A 14,577-nucleotide genomic window follows, 5' to 3' on the forward strand; every position below is an offset into this window, starting at 1 on the left:
GAAAACAATTGTGCTGCTTAATACTTTTGTGGAAAGCATTATATATATATATATATATATATATATATATATATATATATATATATATATATATATATATATATATATATATATATATATATATTTTTTTTTTTTTTTTTCAGGATTCTTTGTTCATAATAAAAGCATTTATTTGAAAGATAAAATCATCTGTAACATAATAAATGTCTGTCATAATAAATAACTGTCAATTTTGATTAATTCAATGTATCCTTGCTGAATAAAAGTATTAAGTTCTTAAAAAAAAAGAACGGCAGAGGCACATTGGGTTTTTGCCGACTTCTCAACATGACATTTCGACTTCCATGCAAGCAGAAAGGGGAGTTTATATTCTTACAAGCTGACTACCTGATAAATGAGGATTTAAAAAGGCTGTTTTACTTCACATCTTTCTGTCAAAGATTACATAAGGGAGCTGGCCATCTCTTTACATTATTGACTTATTCATTAAAAAAAAAAAAAACATGCATGCATAAGCAACCTCAAACAATCTCGCAAGCAATCATCAAGAAGTGCATTTTGTGCAAATAATAAATGTGCACACCAACAGATGAATTTTGTGGCAATGGGTCTTAAAGAAGCAGTTCACCCTAAAATTTAAATTCTGTCATCATTTACTCACCCTCATGTCATTCCAAACCCATAAGCAGAAGATTTGGAATATAACATGCAAGTCACGTGGACGGCTTTGGTCACTGGATACCTGCGGTTGGAAAAGAGCTTTGTGAACATTCTTCAAAACATCTGCTTTTGTGTTCCACAGAAAAGTCAGTAATATGAGTTCTGAACAAAATGAGGGTGAATAAATGATGAAAGAATGCTTTTTTTGAATAAGGTTGTCCTTCAAGTGGGTAAGACTGCTAATGAAAACCGGAATCCCGTGTTCTTTTTTTTTTTTTTAAATCAACAAATACATTGGCTCACAAGACAGCAGGGAAATCCCAACGGTTGCATTGTACAGAAGTATAGAAAATCTCTTTATCTGACCTATCAGCAAGAATGTTGTGTAACAAGGCCCTTTTTCCTTGCCAAAAGCATCACCTCTAAAAGCAGCATCATCTTGATATCATGTTTTTCCCAAATATTTTAAAATACCCAGAGATTTAAGAAGGGTAAAAGATGTAGATTTCAACAACAGTTGAAAACAGTAACCACTGCAAATACATAGTGGTTACCAACAATACAACCACTTTGTATGCAATCCGTGTTGCCCCCTCAGCCAGACAGAGTGGCCAAGTCTACTAGTTTATGCTGCAGCAACTCAAGTAACTGATGTTTTTCCCTTCTCCAGGCATGGGAGTGGAGTCGTTGTTGTCCAATGTGTTTTGCTTGGCCTCAAGGATCAGTTCACAGGCCAGATCCAGAAAGAGCTTCTCCACGTTGTCCGATTCTTTGGCAGAGGTCTCCAGATAAAGCATGCTCTGCGCCTCCGCAAACTCCTCTGCTCGCTGCCGATGGACTTCTCGATTATCGGCCAGGTCTATCTTATTCCCTGCAAACAATAACAGCAGTAAAGGGGCTCAAACGCTCTGGTTACAAGGACATCAAATATGTGTTGACAGCTAGAAGGTCTGACGTAACCCAGTTAGTTTGTTCAGTGACAAACAGCTCCAAAAACATATTAAACTAACGTTGATGGACAATTTCCTGCATTTGTTTACAGAGTGCATTGTGACCGACCGACCAACCTGCTGGTCAGACAGATCAATAGATCTAGAAACATTGGGGAGAATATTTATTTGATACCCTACTCATTTTGTAAGTTTGCCCACTTTTTTTTACGTATAGAAACATTATATAAAGGTTCAAAATTTATTTGCATTTCAGTGAGTGAAATAAGTATTTGATCCCCAAGCAAAACATGACTTAGTACTAGGTGCAGAAACCATTGTTGGCAAGACCAGATGTAAGATGTTTTTTTTAGGTGGTCACCGGGTTCGAACACATCTCTGGAGGGATTTTGATCCACTCCTCTTCACAGATCCTCTCTAATAACTTTCTTGGCTGTCATTTGGAAACTGAAAGTTTCAGCTCCCTTCACAGATTTTCTATAAGATTGAGGTCTGAAGACTAGCTTGGCCATTTCATGATTTCGGGTCATTGTCATGCTGGAAGACCCATCCATGACCCATCTTCTGTGTTCTGGCTGAGTGAAGGAGGTTCTCATCCAAGATTTTACAGTACATGGCCCCGTACATTTGCCCCTAAATGCAGTGAAGTCGTTCTGTACCCTTAGCAGTAAAACAGCCCTGAAGCATAATGTTTCCACCTCCGTGCTTGACTGTAGGGATGGTGTTCTAGAGGGTCATAGTCACAATTTCTCTCCCTACAAACACGGCGAGGCGAGTCGAGTTCATGCCAAAGAGCTAGGGCTGGGATAAACGATTATTTTTTAAACGATTAATCTAGCGATTATTTTTCCGGTGCATCGATTAATCTAACGATTAATTTTTCAGACCGATTCGATTCCTATTATCTCCCCATTAATTGACTACTAACAATTTATACATGTTGATTTACATATCTGAATGAAAAAACCATGAATTCCTTAACATTGCAATATATGTTTATTGCTCTTAAAATTACAAAATAAAAGACTGAATAAGAATGCATTAATTTGCACTTGTATAGAGATAGCATTCAATAAAACCTTGAAGCCTTGAAAACACTTAGCTTACTGAAACAAGCTTACTGAACACATAGGGCCTAGCTTACTGAAAAAAAGTTCTTCTTTCAGATGAAAATAACAACTTGATGTCTAGCATTCAATAAAAAAGGTCACCCAAAATACTTGTTTAGAGCAATTGAAAGAATACAGTAACCAATGTAAACTTGAAGGCTTTAAGCTAATACAGAGAGTGCTTTTCCAAAAAAACAAAAAAATATTAACAGTGGGAGCCAGCAGCCTGTCATGGAGAAAAAAAAAATCTCCGAATGCTCCACGTGAAACTTTGGCGTTCCGCCCTTTTTCTATTGTGTCTAATGATTTTGGTTAATATGCACGAGGGAGAGAGAGAGAGAGAGAGAGAGAGAGAGCAAGACAGCGCTCGTGTAGTTTGAAGACTGTGAGTGCGCGAGCGCACGTGAAACTTTGGTGTTTCTTTTTCTATCGTGTTTAATGATTTTGATTAATATGCACGAGGGAGAGAGAGAGCAAGAAGCGCTCGTGTTGTTTGAAGACTGTGAGTTTGCGCGCGCAGCCGGGGCTCTCTCAGCGCACATAAGGTAAACGTTTTGCAAACGTTTTTAGAGAAATAAAAACAGGTCGACGAATCGATGCGCATATTTTGCGATGACCTCGACGCATTGTCCCAGCCCTACAAAGAGCTCAATTTTGGTCTCATCTGACCACAGCACTTTCTCCCAAGCATTCTCTGAGTCATTTAGATGTTTTTAGTCCATTGCGGTGTAGTGTGTTACCAATGGTTTGCTTTGTGACTGTGGTCCCAACTGCCTTAAGATCATTAACAAGCTCCTCCCATGTACTTCGGGGCTGATCCCTCAACTTTCTCATGATCATCCTTACACCATGAGGTGAGATCTTGCACCGAGCTCCAGACCAAGGTTGATTGATGGTTGTTTTGTATTTCTTGCATTTCCGAATAATAACACCAACAGTTGTCTCCTCACCAAGCTTCTTGCTGATGGTCTTGTAGCCCATTCAAGCCTTGTGCAGATCTACAATCTTGTCTCTGACATCCTTTGCCAGCTCTTTGGTCTTGCCCATGGTGGTGGGAGAGGTTGGAGTAGAAGATACAGATTGTGTGGACAGGTGTCTTATACACCTAATGAGCTGACATTCTTAAAGTGACAGGACTAATCTGTGTTCCACATGGGCACATAACCAATCTGTGGGAGCCAGAATTCTTGCTGACAGATAAATGATAAGCTATTTATTAAGTAGTTTGTAAATGCATCAATAAACATGTAGCTTACTGTACTCGTGTTCCTATACTGAACAACTGTTACTAAAATCTGTGGCCTATTGTGAAGTAGAGTTAATCTGACAATTTTAAAGGGATACTCCACCCACAAAATGAAAATTTTGTCATTAATCACTTAGTTCCAAATCCGTAAAAGCTTCGTTCATCTTCAGAACACAATTTTAGATATTTTGGATAAAAACCGGGAGGCTTGTGACTGTCCCATTTACTGTACCAAAGTAAATTACACTGTCAAGGTCCAGAAAAGTATGAAAAACATCATCAGAATAGTCATCATCTGCCATCAGTGGTTCAACTGTAGTGCCATTTTGGAAAATAAACACTGGACGCAAGCAGCTTACGTTCTTTTGTTCAAATCAAAGCGTAAATACTTGTAGAAAAACATATCTTTGTGTCGCGGCTGACACAGAATAGCGTCCATCAGATATTCACCAGAATGCTGCTACGGTGAGGCGGAGAGACGCAGAGTAGACAAATTGTTGAATAAAGTCATTATTTTTGTTTTCTTTGTGTACAAAAATTATTCATGTCGCTTCATAATGTAACGGTTGAACCACTGATGGACTATTCTGACGATGTCTTCCATACTTTTTTTGACCTTGACACTGTTATTTACTTGGCAGTCAATGGGACAGTCACAAGCCTCCCGGTTGTCATCCAAAATATCTTGAATTGTGTTCCGAAGATGAATGAAGCTTCTACAGGGTTTGGAACGACATGGGGGTAAGTGATTAATGACAAAATGTTCATTTTACAGGTGGAGTAACCCTTTAAGGAAACATGACCTTCTCCAATAAAGGACAATGTGTCTAACACATACAATTGATTTTGAAATTGGTATCATCACTCTAGCTAAAAAACGAACAGCTAAAAGGCAAATAATTTATTTTAATATAAGAAAATGGTTCAATAAAAACTTGGATACTTACCTACTAAGATTGTTACTACTTGGTTGTTGGCATACTGTTCGATCTCCCTCAGCCACTCAGGAAGGCACCGGAAGGAATCTTCACAGGTGATGTCGTAGGTGAGAATGAGGGCATTGGCACTGCGGTAGTAACTCTGGGTAATTGAGCGGAACCGCTCCTGCCCGGCCGTGTCCCAGATCTGGAGCTGTGGGAATGAGCGGATTAAATAATCAGTGAAGTCACTTAGCACTTCTAGCAGAACCCAAAACAAACTACAGCTTTCAGTCTATTTCATTAGCAGGAAGTGCACTGAAATGCAGAAAAAGGCCCAGAGGTGCACAAACACAAGGGCTAAATCAGTCAAGTTCAAGTCTAAATTGATGCTTGCTACATTCCAAGGACAAGATTAATCACATGTATACTGTTAAAAAAAGATATATAACAAGTATTGGCCTGAATATTACTAGCATTATTTTTTTACTTCTGAACTATGCTGCGTCTCATATTCCAAAGTGACTTAAAATATAATATAATGCATGTCAAGCACACAAAATGTGCAAAAAAGGTATGTAAGTTTATTTGTATAGCGTACTGTCTACACTGGTAGTGCTGGCTGTTTCAGTTTCACTTTAAATAAATTATTTTAGGTTTGACACTTATAATAAATGTTGTTTAGAATGAATGTCATAGCTTGTTTTATACATATCTGTTCCATTCTTGTTCTGAATACTGTCAAATTTAAAGGATTTGTTGTGGAATGAGCAGAACTAAAACATGTTGTTTTATTTGCCAATATTTCAAATAATTTCTGAAAGTAATAATTGAATGCTATTTAAATGTAATTATAATGTGACAAATGCAATTATGACCCAGCGCGTGGCTTCCATATCAATTTTTTTTTAAATGACAAAAAAATAACTTTATAGAATATTTATACTGAAAACTAAAAAAAATTAATCATTAAAAAAATTAAAACTACAAATAAAAATAAAAAGTACTTCAAGTCGCTATTTATTTATTTAATTAAATTTCCACACAGTAACCTCAAAATGAAACAAAAACTAAAATGGCTTACCTACCTTCACTTTCACTCCTTTTATTTCCACAGTTTTAATCATGAAATCAACTCCAATGGTGGCACCTTGTCCAGGAGGGAACAGCCCCTAGGAAATGCAAGATAAAGAAAATATAGACACATTGCAAACCTCTAGTGTTGTTGCATTATTATAGATAATGCAATGAGTTATTCCACAGACCTGAGTGAAGCGTCGGACGAGGCAGGTTTTGCCCACTCCTGCATTTCCTATCAGCACAATTTTGAATAAGTAATCATAATCTTCCATTCTCACGCTCAGCTGAGGGAACATAAATGAAGAGAGAGGGAGACAGGCGGATAATACGTGGGTGTTAAGAACTGCAATGCAAACTACACATGACTGAGCAACATCCCTCTGATAAAACACTGTTTGAAGTAAAAGAGCCCTTACAGAACAAACATTTCAGTGACACCAGTGATGTATTACTGAGAACAGACGAGGGAATAAACTACGCCTGATGTCTCTAGGGACCATTTTTTGCTGCCCATTCTTTAATTTATTAGATCAACAGTGCATCTGCCTCTGTATTTCACTGCACACATTAGCAGTGTTTGTTTCTGAAGTGTTGCTATAGGAGAAGCTGCTATGCATGTGCTCAAACGCTGCTGTTGCCAAGGCCTATGGCAGGATGCTGAGAGAACTGCAATAAAAACACAAGGAATAAAGAACAACTCCCAGAGGCCTGTCAACACACATGCATACACGCAAACACACTTTCAACAGCTAATTAAGAATTATGGTGGATGCAGGCATACAAAATGTAAAAGAAATGCAACTGAAATTTGAAAGTTGAGGACAAACAGACCTTTTAAAATACATTTTTGATTCAATAAACAGTTGACCGAATTAGCTGCATGAATAAACATTCCAACATTACACATCCATGTCATCACCACTGCAGAAATTAGTTTCTCACAGTCGTTTGGTAAATAATATTTTAAATAAAAAAGAAATAATACTATATTAATTTAATTATCTATTATTATTGTTGTTATTCACCGCTGCAAATATATTTTATATCACATTAATTTTGTATGTAATTAATATGTTTAAAGAAAATGAGGTTTATTTATGCATTTATATATTGGCAATTCATTTGGATTGTTTAATAAACTTTTTATGCTGGTTAAACCTCACATTAACACGTATTGCAACAACATGAGCAGAACTTTTTTCCCTCTCATAGAGTGAATAATAAACCTTCTAAACTGTATTCCATTTTCATCCAGAAATCAACATGCTGAAAACAGATGAAATATAACTTCACTGTTCCTTATATATCAAATATTAGGATTGTGATATGTGCTATGTGGGAAAAATAAGGATATTAAATAGAACAGAACAAAAAGATCCCTACTGGGTATAGATGAAAACATATCTGATGTGCAATATCTCAAAGCAGAAAACTGAAATCTGATATCTCTGAGCAGAGCAAAGGTAGAAAAAACACAGATGTGGCCTAATTCTTTTCCTTTACATTTAGACCATTTATAAATAGTTAAAACTGCACATTTTATTTTATTATTGAATAAAACCAGCTGGCACAATGTTCTCCATTAGCTAGCAGGATGCTCTTCACATTAAAGGTCACATTAAATCATCTTTACACTTACCAAACGCAGGGGATTCTCCCCACTGCTTCTATTATTCCGAATGCATTCACTCTTTTCTTCAGGCTTTTAATCTAAGCGATAATAGCAATCAAATCAACAGCAACCTCGGAAGATTTTCGGCTCCAGTGTTGCACAATGATCGCAGCAGAGTTTCCTCGGTTTTTTTTTTTTTTTTTTTTTTTTTTTTTGAGAATGACGTCGTGCTGCTTCCCCAGTGGAAGCCGAGTCCGTGTCCGTGCATTCTGGGATTTGTAGTCCCAGTATACAATAAATACAATAAATCCGTGAAGATACATTCACATACTTTTAAACATACTTTATTTTTTTTTATTACAGTACATAAAATACATTACAATATAATATACAAGTAATTCATCATCAATATAAATCTAGCTCTGATCTCTAGTTCCATCCACATTTGAATTTAGTCTAAATGTAGCCTACTGTAAGACTGGAAACGTAACTTTACAGTGAAATACATTATTTGTAGTTGTAATAATAATACTACTATATATGTATATCAAGAAAAGCTTGAATTGGTTCATAGAATCGATATTCATGTTTATAGATTATCCATGTGTTCTCTACGGAACATTTGTAAATCCGCCATGTGTTTCTGACCGGACCGGTTTTCATTTCCGCCTAAACATTGCCCTTGATTTCCTCTAGAAAGTGATATGGAAAGTTAAATGTCAAACGGATTCTTACTTTAGAAGAGCCAGCTATTTGGCAAAATGGGTCTTCTGCCTGACGAAGCGAAGGTTTTGCCTCCGCCGGGGGTCGTTAACAGAAATTCAGTGTGGTTTGGGCTGTGCGGCTGGGCGTCCGCGATGCTGCACAACAGTTTAAACCGCAGACCTGCGCTCAAAGCCGGTGGGAACACATCTACAGCAATGCAATTATATATGTAACATCAACATAATGTAATTTAATTGCATAATAATAACAAATTGATGCGTTCGTGTGGTTGACTTTACTTGCACAAATGAACTGTGGTTGGCACCGTGGTACAATGGTGACCATTTGTGTGCTACTAAATGAATACCACATTCATATAACTTGGTACCATTATAAAATACCATGGATACTAGCATTTTTATTACCGAGTGGAATTGCTGTTGCATTCTTTGTTACTTGGGCTAAACCATAAACATTGCTTGTGACTTAATATAATTTGCATATCAGTACTATATAATCAAACTGACCAGTCCAGTTAAAATGCCCAAATGTGATGTTAAATTAATGCATAAGTAATACCAGCTTTAATGCATAAGTGTGAATTTTACTTTATAAAAAAAAAAATCAACAAATTTGATTTCCCTATTAAGTAGGGCTGGGTACCGAACTTCGATACCTTTATGGTATGATACTATGAGTATCGAAAAATTATTTATCTTTCGGTGCCAAAAGCCAAGCGGCCGGCATACGTGCTAGTGATGTGTCGTTCTTGAACGAATCTTTAATGTGACTCGGGAAGAACGAGTCGTCTCGGGGAGTGATTCGTTCAGTCGCGCATGCGCATTATTCTGTAGGTTCTGTTCTAGTAGTAGTGATTCACCTGTCAGTCAATGCAGTCTTGAGCCGGAAAGAGAATTGATTAGTTCATAGTTCGGGTCTATCGGGTTTTTGACTCGTTCCTTAATCACGTGACAGCCACATACGCTAAAACCAATGCAATATGAGCCGGAAAGAGAATTGATTAGTTCATCTCATGAGTCTTCGGGTCGGGTCGAGTCATTCCTTAATCACGTGACAGACCCATACGCTAAAACCATAGACAGTAAAAGAATGCAGTATTGAGCCGGAGAGAGAATTGATTAGTTCATCTTTCGGTTCTTCGGGTTGTTCGTTCTTTTGTCCCGTGATGTGACAACATTGGCTAGAGTAATTATTAAATCAAATTGTCTGTATAAACCATACTTTTGTAACATATGACACTTTATAAACATTAAAAAACACTGTGTACATACTTTTGAATTGTTGTTTATTGTTTATTTTTGTGCCAGAAAAGCTTTGTAACAAAGAGGACAACTATTCCAAAATAAATCAAAATAATAAAAAAGTAAATAATTAAAAATAAAATTAAAAGATAATAAAGCCACAGGGTCTAATAACCTTAACAAATGAACTTTAAAAGTACAATATAAAAAAAAGAAAAAAAAAAAGAAAAACTAAATATTGCACAACAAGCTTTGCTTTTTTATATAATAATTTAAAATGAATACATTTTAAAATAAATAACACTTTTGTGCCGAAATAAAAACTTTATATCAAAGAGGATAACTATTCCCCAAATAATTTTAAACCATTCTTTTTAGGGGCGGCAGTGGCTCAGTGGTTCATGTAGGTTGTCTACAAACCGGAAGGTTGGTGGTTCCACGGCTCCCCCTGACCAGGTGTCGAGGTGTCCTTGAGCAAGACACCTAACCCCAGCTGCTCCCGACGAGCTGGATGGCGCCTTGAATGGCTGACACCGCAGTCGGTGTGTGAATGGGTGAATGTGAGGCAAATTGTAAAGTGCTTTGGATGGCCATGTGGTCTGTTGAAAGCGCTATATAAATGCAGTCCATTCTTTTTCTAAATAAATAAAAATAAATAAGCTTTAAAATAAATAACACACTGTGGCTATATTTTAGGACTTGCTTTAAGGCATGTTTGCATTAAAAAAAAACAAGCTCCCTGACCTTGGATGGGCTGAGTCTGTTTCTTCTATCTGAGATAATCTGCCCAGTTTTAGAAAAAATTCTTTCAGATGGCACAGATGTGGCCACAATGCAAAGTCTTGTCTTTGTGACTTCAGAAAGGCTTTTGTATACTGGTGAACATCTCCTCCACCAGGCCAGAGGGTCTGATGTGCGGGGTAAGAGTGGCTCTGCAAGGTAGGCCTGCACCTTTATAGCATCTGAGGCCTTAAAAGAGGTAGCAGAAGGCCTCAAGCTTGCTACCCTCTCGTCAAAGTCTTCCCAAAACATGGCCCCTGCACTGGCAGTAGCACCAGGATCTGAAGTATCCTCCTCACTCTGAGCTGGGTTAAAACTGTTAAAGCTGAAGTTATCATAACCTTAATGTTTTAAACTAACATGAATAATTCAAATTCAAAATTTTATTTGCTTTTAATGTATATGTCATTATGTCCTTTTTTGAGCAATCTTCTTATACATATATTACACCAATATGTAAAGTCTGCCTAGGAAAAGCAATTATTATACCAGCAAACTCAAAATTGGAGTAAAAATGAACAAACTAGTATAAATACTATTTATTGTAAGCTTGAATTATTATATTATTATATAGCCTAGTGTTTATTTACCGATAGACAGTCAAAAAGACAAATTAATCAATATTTTATTTATAACAGGGTTTTATTTATTTATAAAATAATAACAAACCACAGATCCTCAACAAACAGTAACAAAAACACAGTGACAGAAAATGTCAGAAATAGCGTATGGGTCTGTCACGTGATTAAGGAACGAGTCAAACTCGACCCGAGACCCGAGAGACTCATGAGATGAACTAATCAATTCTCTTTCCGGCTCAAGACTGCGTTAGTTTTGCGTATGGGGCTGTCACGTGATTAAGGAATGACTTAAACCCGAGGACTTCTTGTCAGATGAGAGGTGAGGTGAGCTAATCACAGACTAAAGACCCAGGTAAAGATATATAGCATGTATTATATATAGCTTATAGCATTTTAGTTTTGTATTGTTTTTAGTGTGATCAACGTTTGCGTAAGTACTAGATGTGTTGGGGAAGTATAACATTTTCATTACATTTTGCTAAAATGAACGAAATGACTCGAAAAAAGATTCGTTCATTTTGCTGAACGAGACTCAAAAGTCCGAGTCGGTAAAATGATCCGAACTTCCCATCACTAATACGTGCATGTAAGGACCTAAATTCGCCGTGATTGGCTGTCCACCACCACGTGACGGGGAGGATTTCTGAAGATACTCGCAGTCACACAACACACGTGTAGTTGTTTTTTCTCAAAACGTTTCCGTTTTACAATGCCAAAGAGGTCTAAAGTGTGGCTACACTTTATAAAAGTGGATGCCGAGTCAGCAAAGTGCAACATATGCGATAAGAGTATAATGAAGTTTTCAAACTGCTGGGTGTTTCTAAATCATGCAATCAAAATGATACCCCTTACCCAACCCCACCCCTAAACCTAACGTCACTATGACGTCAGCCAACCAGGTATCAAGGTGTAAAAACACCCTGATCTGGTAACTCCCATTACTTTCGTGCAGAGAGCTATACTTGAGAGAGAGACAGATTTATCCGGTACAGCGAATTTCTCTAAGCAGCAAGCCACTGTATACGTTCACTTAAAACATAACCGACTGTGTTTACGAGAATACTTGCAGAGACAATTATTTTGATATAATTGTGTGTGTATGTGTTCATTCAGAAGTTACGATACGAGAAAGATGAATTAATTCTCTGTACGCGCATTGTCTGAAATGCTGCTAGTAGCGCGTGCTTTGAATGAGTGAGCGCAAGCTCCGAACGTGCACGAATTGTTTAAAACGCTTGAATCAGCAATATTTAGAAACAAATGCAAACGATCAGCTACGATCCGTTTCACCCCTTCAAGCGATTGAACAACGCGAATCAAGTTAGGAATTTTACATCACTATTCACGATAGCCCATCGGACTGGAAAACACAATAGCCCCGGGATGTGGGGCTAACGATTTTGCGAGACCTGCACCTCAGATCTATCCAGTTTGTGAAACACTGGTTTCCACCATAGACTGTAGGTTTCGTTAAACAAAATAAATTATTATTTTAAAAGATTGACTTAAAAGAATCATCGTTTCACTAATCGGATCATGAACTTGTATTACCGAGCCAAAGATTATCTATTATTGAACATCTCGAATGAATAAAGACTTTAAGTTCATCTGTAAAGCACATAAAGCTATCGTTTGAGTTCATAAACTTCTATTTCATGAATGATTCGTATAGATCTGCTAACTGAATGCAAAGTGAGTTCTAGAAGAATGTTTTTGTCTTGATGAGCATGTATGGCTCACTAGGAGTCGCTAAATGAACAGCTGCTGTTCTTTTTTTTTCTTTTTTTTCAACAGAAGATCATTTGCCCTATTGGTTAAAATCCCCAAACTGTTTACTTAAATATTAAATTAATAAATGGCATCAAAACAGGGGCGTTTGCGTTATGATGTGGTGGGCTGCTGTGGGCCAGAAAGTCCAGGGCAACTTTTTGGTCCCAGTCCGGACCCTGAATGGCGTACCCCTATCCAAAAAGCAAAACCAGTTGTATTAATAATGTTATCCTGAGTGTGGTGATACCAGAATTTGTTTTAATTAAGGTGAAAAATAAAAGTTTTGTGTTTAATGTATTTGTGTTGATGTTGAAATGGATTTTAAAACATATGGTATCGAAAAAAGTATCTTTAGGAACCGGTATCGAAACTGAGGTATCGAAATTGGCAACGGATCGAAAGATTTTGAACAATACCCAGCCCTATTATTAAGTTAGCAAAATTTTGAATGAAAATTAAACCATCAATTGTATTCTTAAACATCAACCATTCCATTTGATTGTGCAAACATATATTTGAATTTCTAATGTTTTTCCTTTTTTATATACTTTGCTTTTTACATACAGGTGTTCATCGCCAAGTGCTGTTCATAACAGTTGGATGGTTCATTGGTTATCATCTTACAAAGTATGAGAATTATAAATATGCCACATTGGACAGGGACATGAAAGAGTACATGCGGCTTCATCCTGATGTATTTCCAGAGAAAGGTAACAGCACATGGAAATCCTGCCACATGATAGTGTGTTATTTTCTGTCTTGACGTTCTTTATATTTATGTATGTCGCCACAATACTCTCAGTCTTTCAACTTTTTTTTTTATTTAACTTTCTCAAAGCAGAACCGAAGACATTTGCTGAAATCGTGGAGCCTTTTCATCCAATCCGTTGAAAGGATGTAAGGAATGTGAAGACTACAGTTGCAAACCAAATCTGGTTGAACAGAGTCTACAGTTAAAATACTCTTGTATTGATTTATTAAGTTGTGTCCTCGGTGTCATTAAACTTTTTTTTTTTTTAATGTACAATTTGTTTTTACATTACCAGAATATTTTAACTGTGTGGTATGGATAGTCAACACAAAACATGATCAAAATTTACCCACCCTCAAAAAAAAAAAAGATTCCACGGCAGTTTAGAAAGACAGTACTTTAATTTTTGGTGAAGTGCTCCTTTCACAATTTGAGTTTAGTCTTGTACATGTGTGTAATTAGTATACTGATTATGCATCTGATGTTCTTAAGAGTGTGTTTGCCATAATGATAGAAAACATGTTGAAAGGACATGCATAAACAAGGCCATCAGTATCTCTGAACTGATTGTACAAATAATTGTGCAGCACTGAACAGCATGACATTTTACAGATAGCCTGTCTCATGCAATATTGAGAAATAGCTGTGTGTGTGTGTGTGTGTGTGTGTGTGTGTGTTTGTGTGTGTGCGCGCACACAACAGGGTTATTGTCATTGACCAAAACTATTAAAAGCATTTTTGTTAATTGAAATAAAGTAAATGATAGAATGAAAAAAAAATAATAATAATAGAAATGTATCTTTGGCAACTAACAGTAATAAGTTTAAGGTGAAGAACTAAAATGACTAACTGGATATAACTAGAGCTGAAATAAAGTCTCACTTTAAATGAGATTCATTAAATATGATATAAATAATAGTAAAACAATACGGGTGTGCATACAGTTATTTGGCAATGTTAGATCATTTGTCTTTTATTATTAACTTAAATTTGTTACATCTCAATGATTTCACTTGCCTGTTCTGGTTGTTTTATCTGACAATATATATGCAAATTATGTACAGTTACAACAAGTGAAGGTCTTTAAAGTGTTTCAGTGATCTTGTGTTTGTAATTTACAAAATTGTGTTCATTAAAAAACTAATTTCATAACC

The 14,577-nt window shown here is 36.6% G+C and overlaps 2 protein-coding genes and 1 long non-coding RNA gene across 3 annotated transcripts in view; 2 read left to right on the top strand and 1 right to left on the bottom strand.

Moving 5' to 3' along the window:
- Positions 1-14,577, top strand: part of LOC132122955 (uncharacterized) — a 489,820-nt gene that overhangs the window by 75,260 nt on the left and 399,983 nt on the right. The gene's annotated exons all lie outside the window — the stretch shown is intronic.
- LOC132122947 (ras-related protein Rab-30-like) lies at positions 923-7,767 on the bottom strand. Its single transcript, XM_059533468.1, has 5 exons — positions 7,602-7,767; positions 6,148-6,246; positions 5,971-6,054; positions 4,913-5,096; positions 923-1,531 (listed from the first exon to the last, which is right to left on the bottom strand). Exons 2-5 carry the CDS (start codon positions 6,232-6,234, stop codon positions 1,281-1,283), a joined length of 606 nt encoding a protein of 201 aa, XP_059389451.1. The 5' UTR covers positions 6,235-6,246; positions 7,602-7,767; the 3' UTR covers positions 923-1,280.
- LOC132122948 (NADH dehydrogenase [ubiquinone] 1 subunit C2-like) lies at positions 8,214-13,681 on the top strand. Its single transcript, XM_059533469.1, has 4 exons — positions 8,214-8,474; positions 13,239-13,382; positions 13,514-13,569; positions 13,619-13,681. Exons 1-3 carry the CDS (start codon positions 8,336-8,338, stop codon positions 13,561-13,563), a joined length of 333 nt encoding a protein of 110 aa, XP_059389452.1. The 5' UTR covers positions 8,214-8,335; the 3' UTR covers positions 13,564-13,569; positions 13,619-13,681.

This window comes from Carassius carassius, chromosome 41, assembly GCF_963082965.1.
Source record: "Carassius carassius chromosome 41, fCarCar2.1, whole genome shotgun sequence".
NCBI lineage: Eukaryota > Metazoa > Chordata > Actinopteri > Cypriniformes > Cyprinidae > Carassius > Carassius carassius.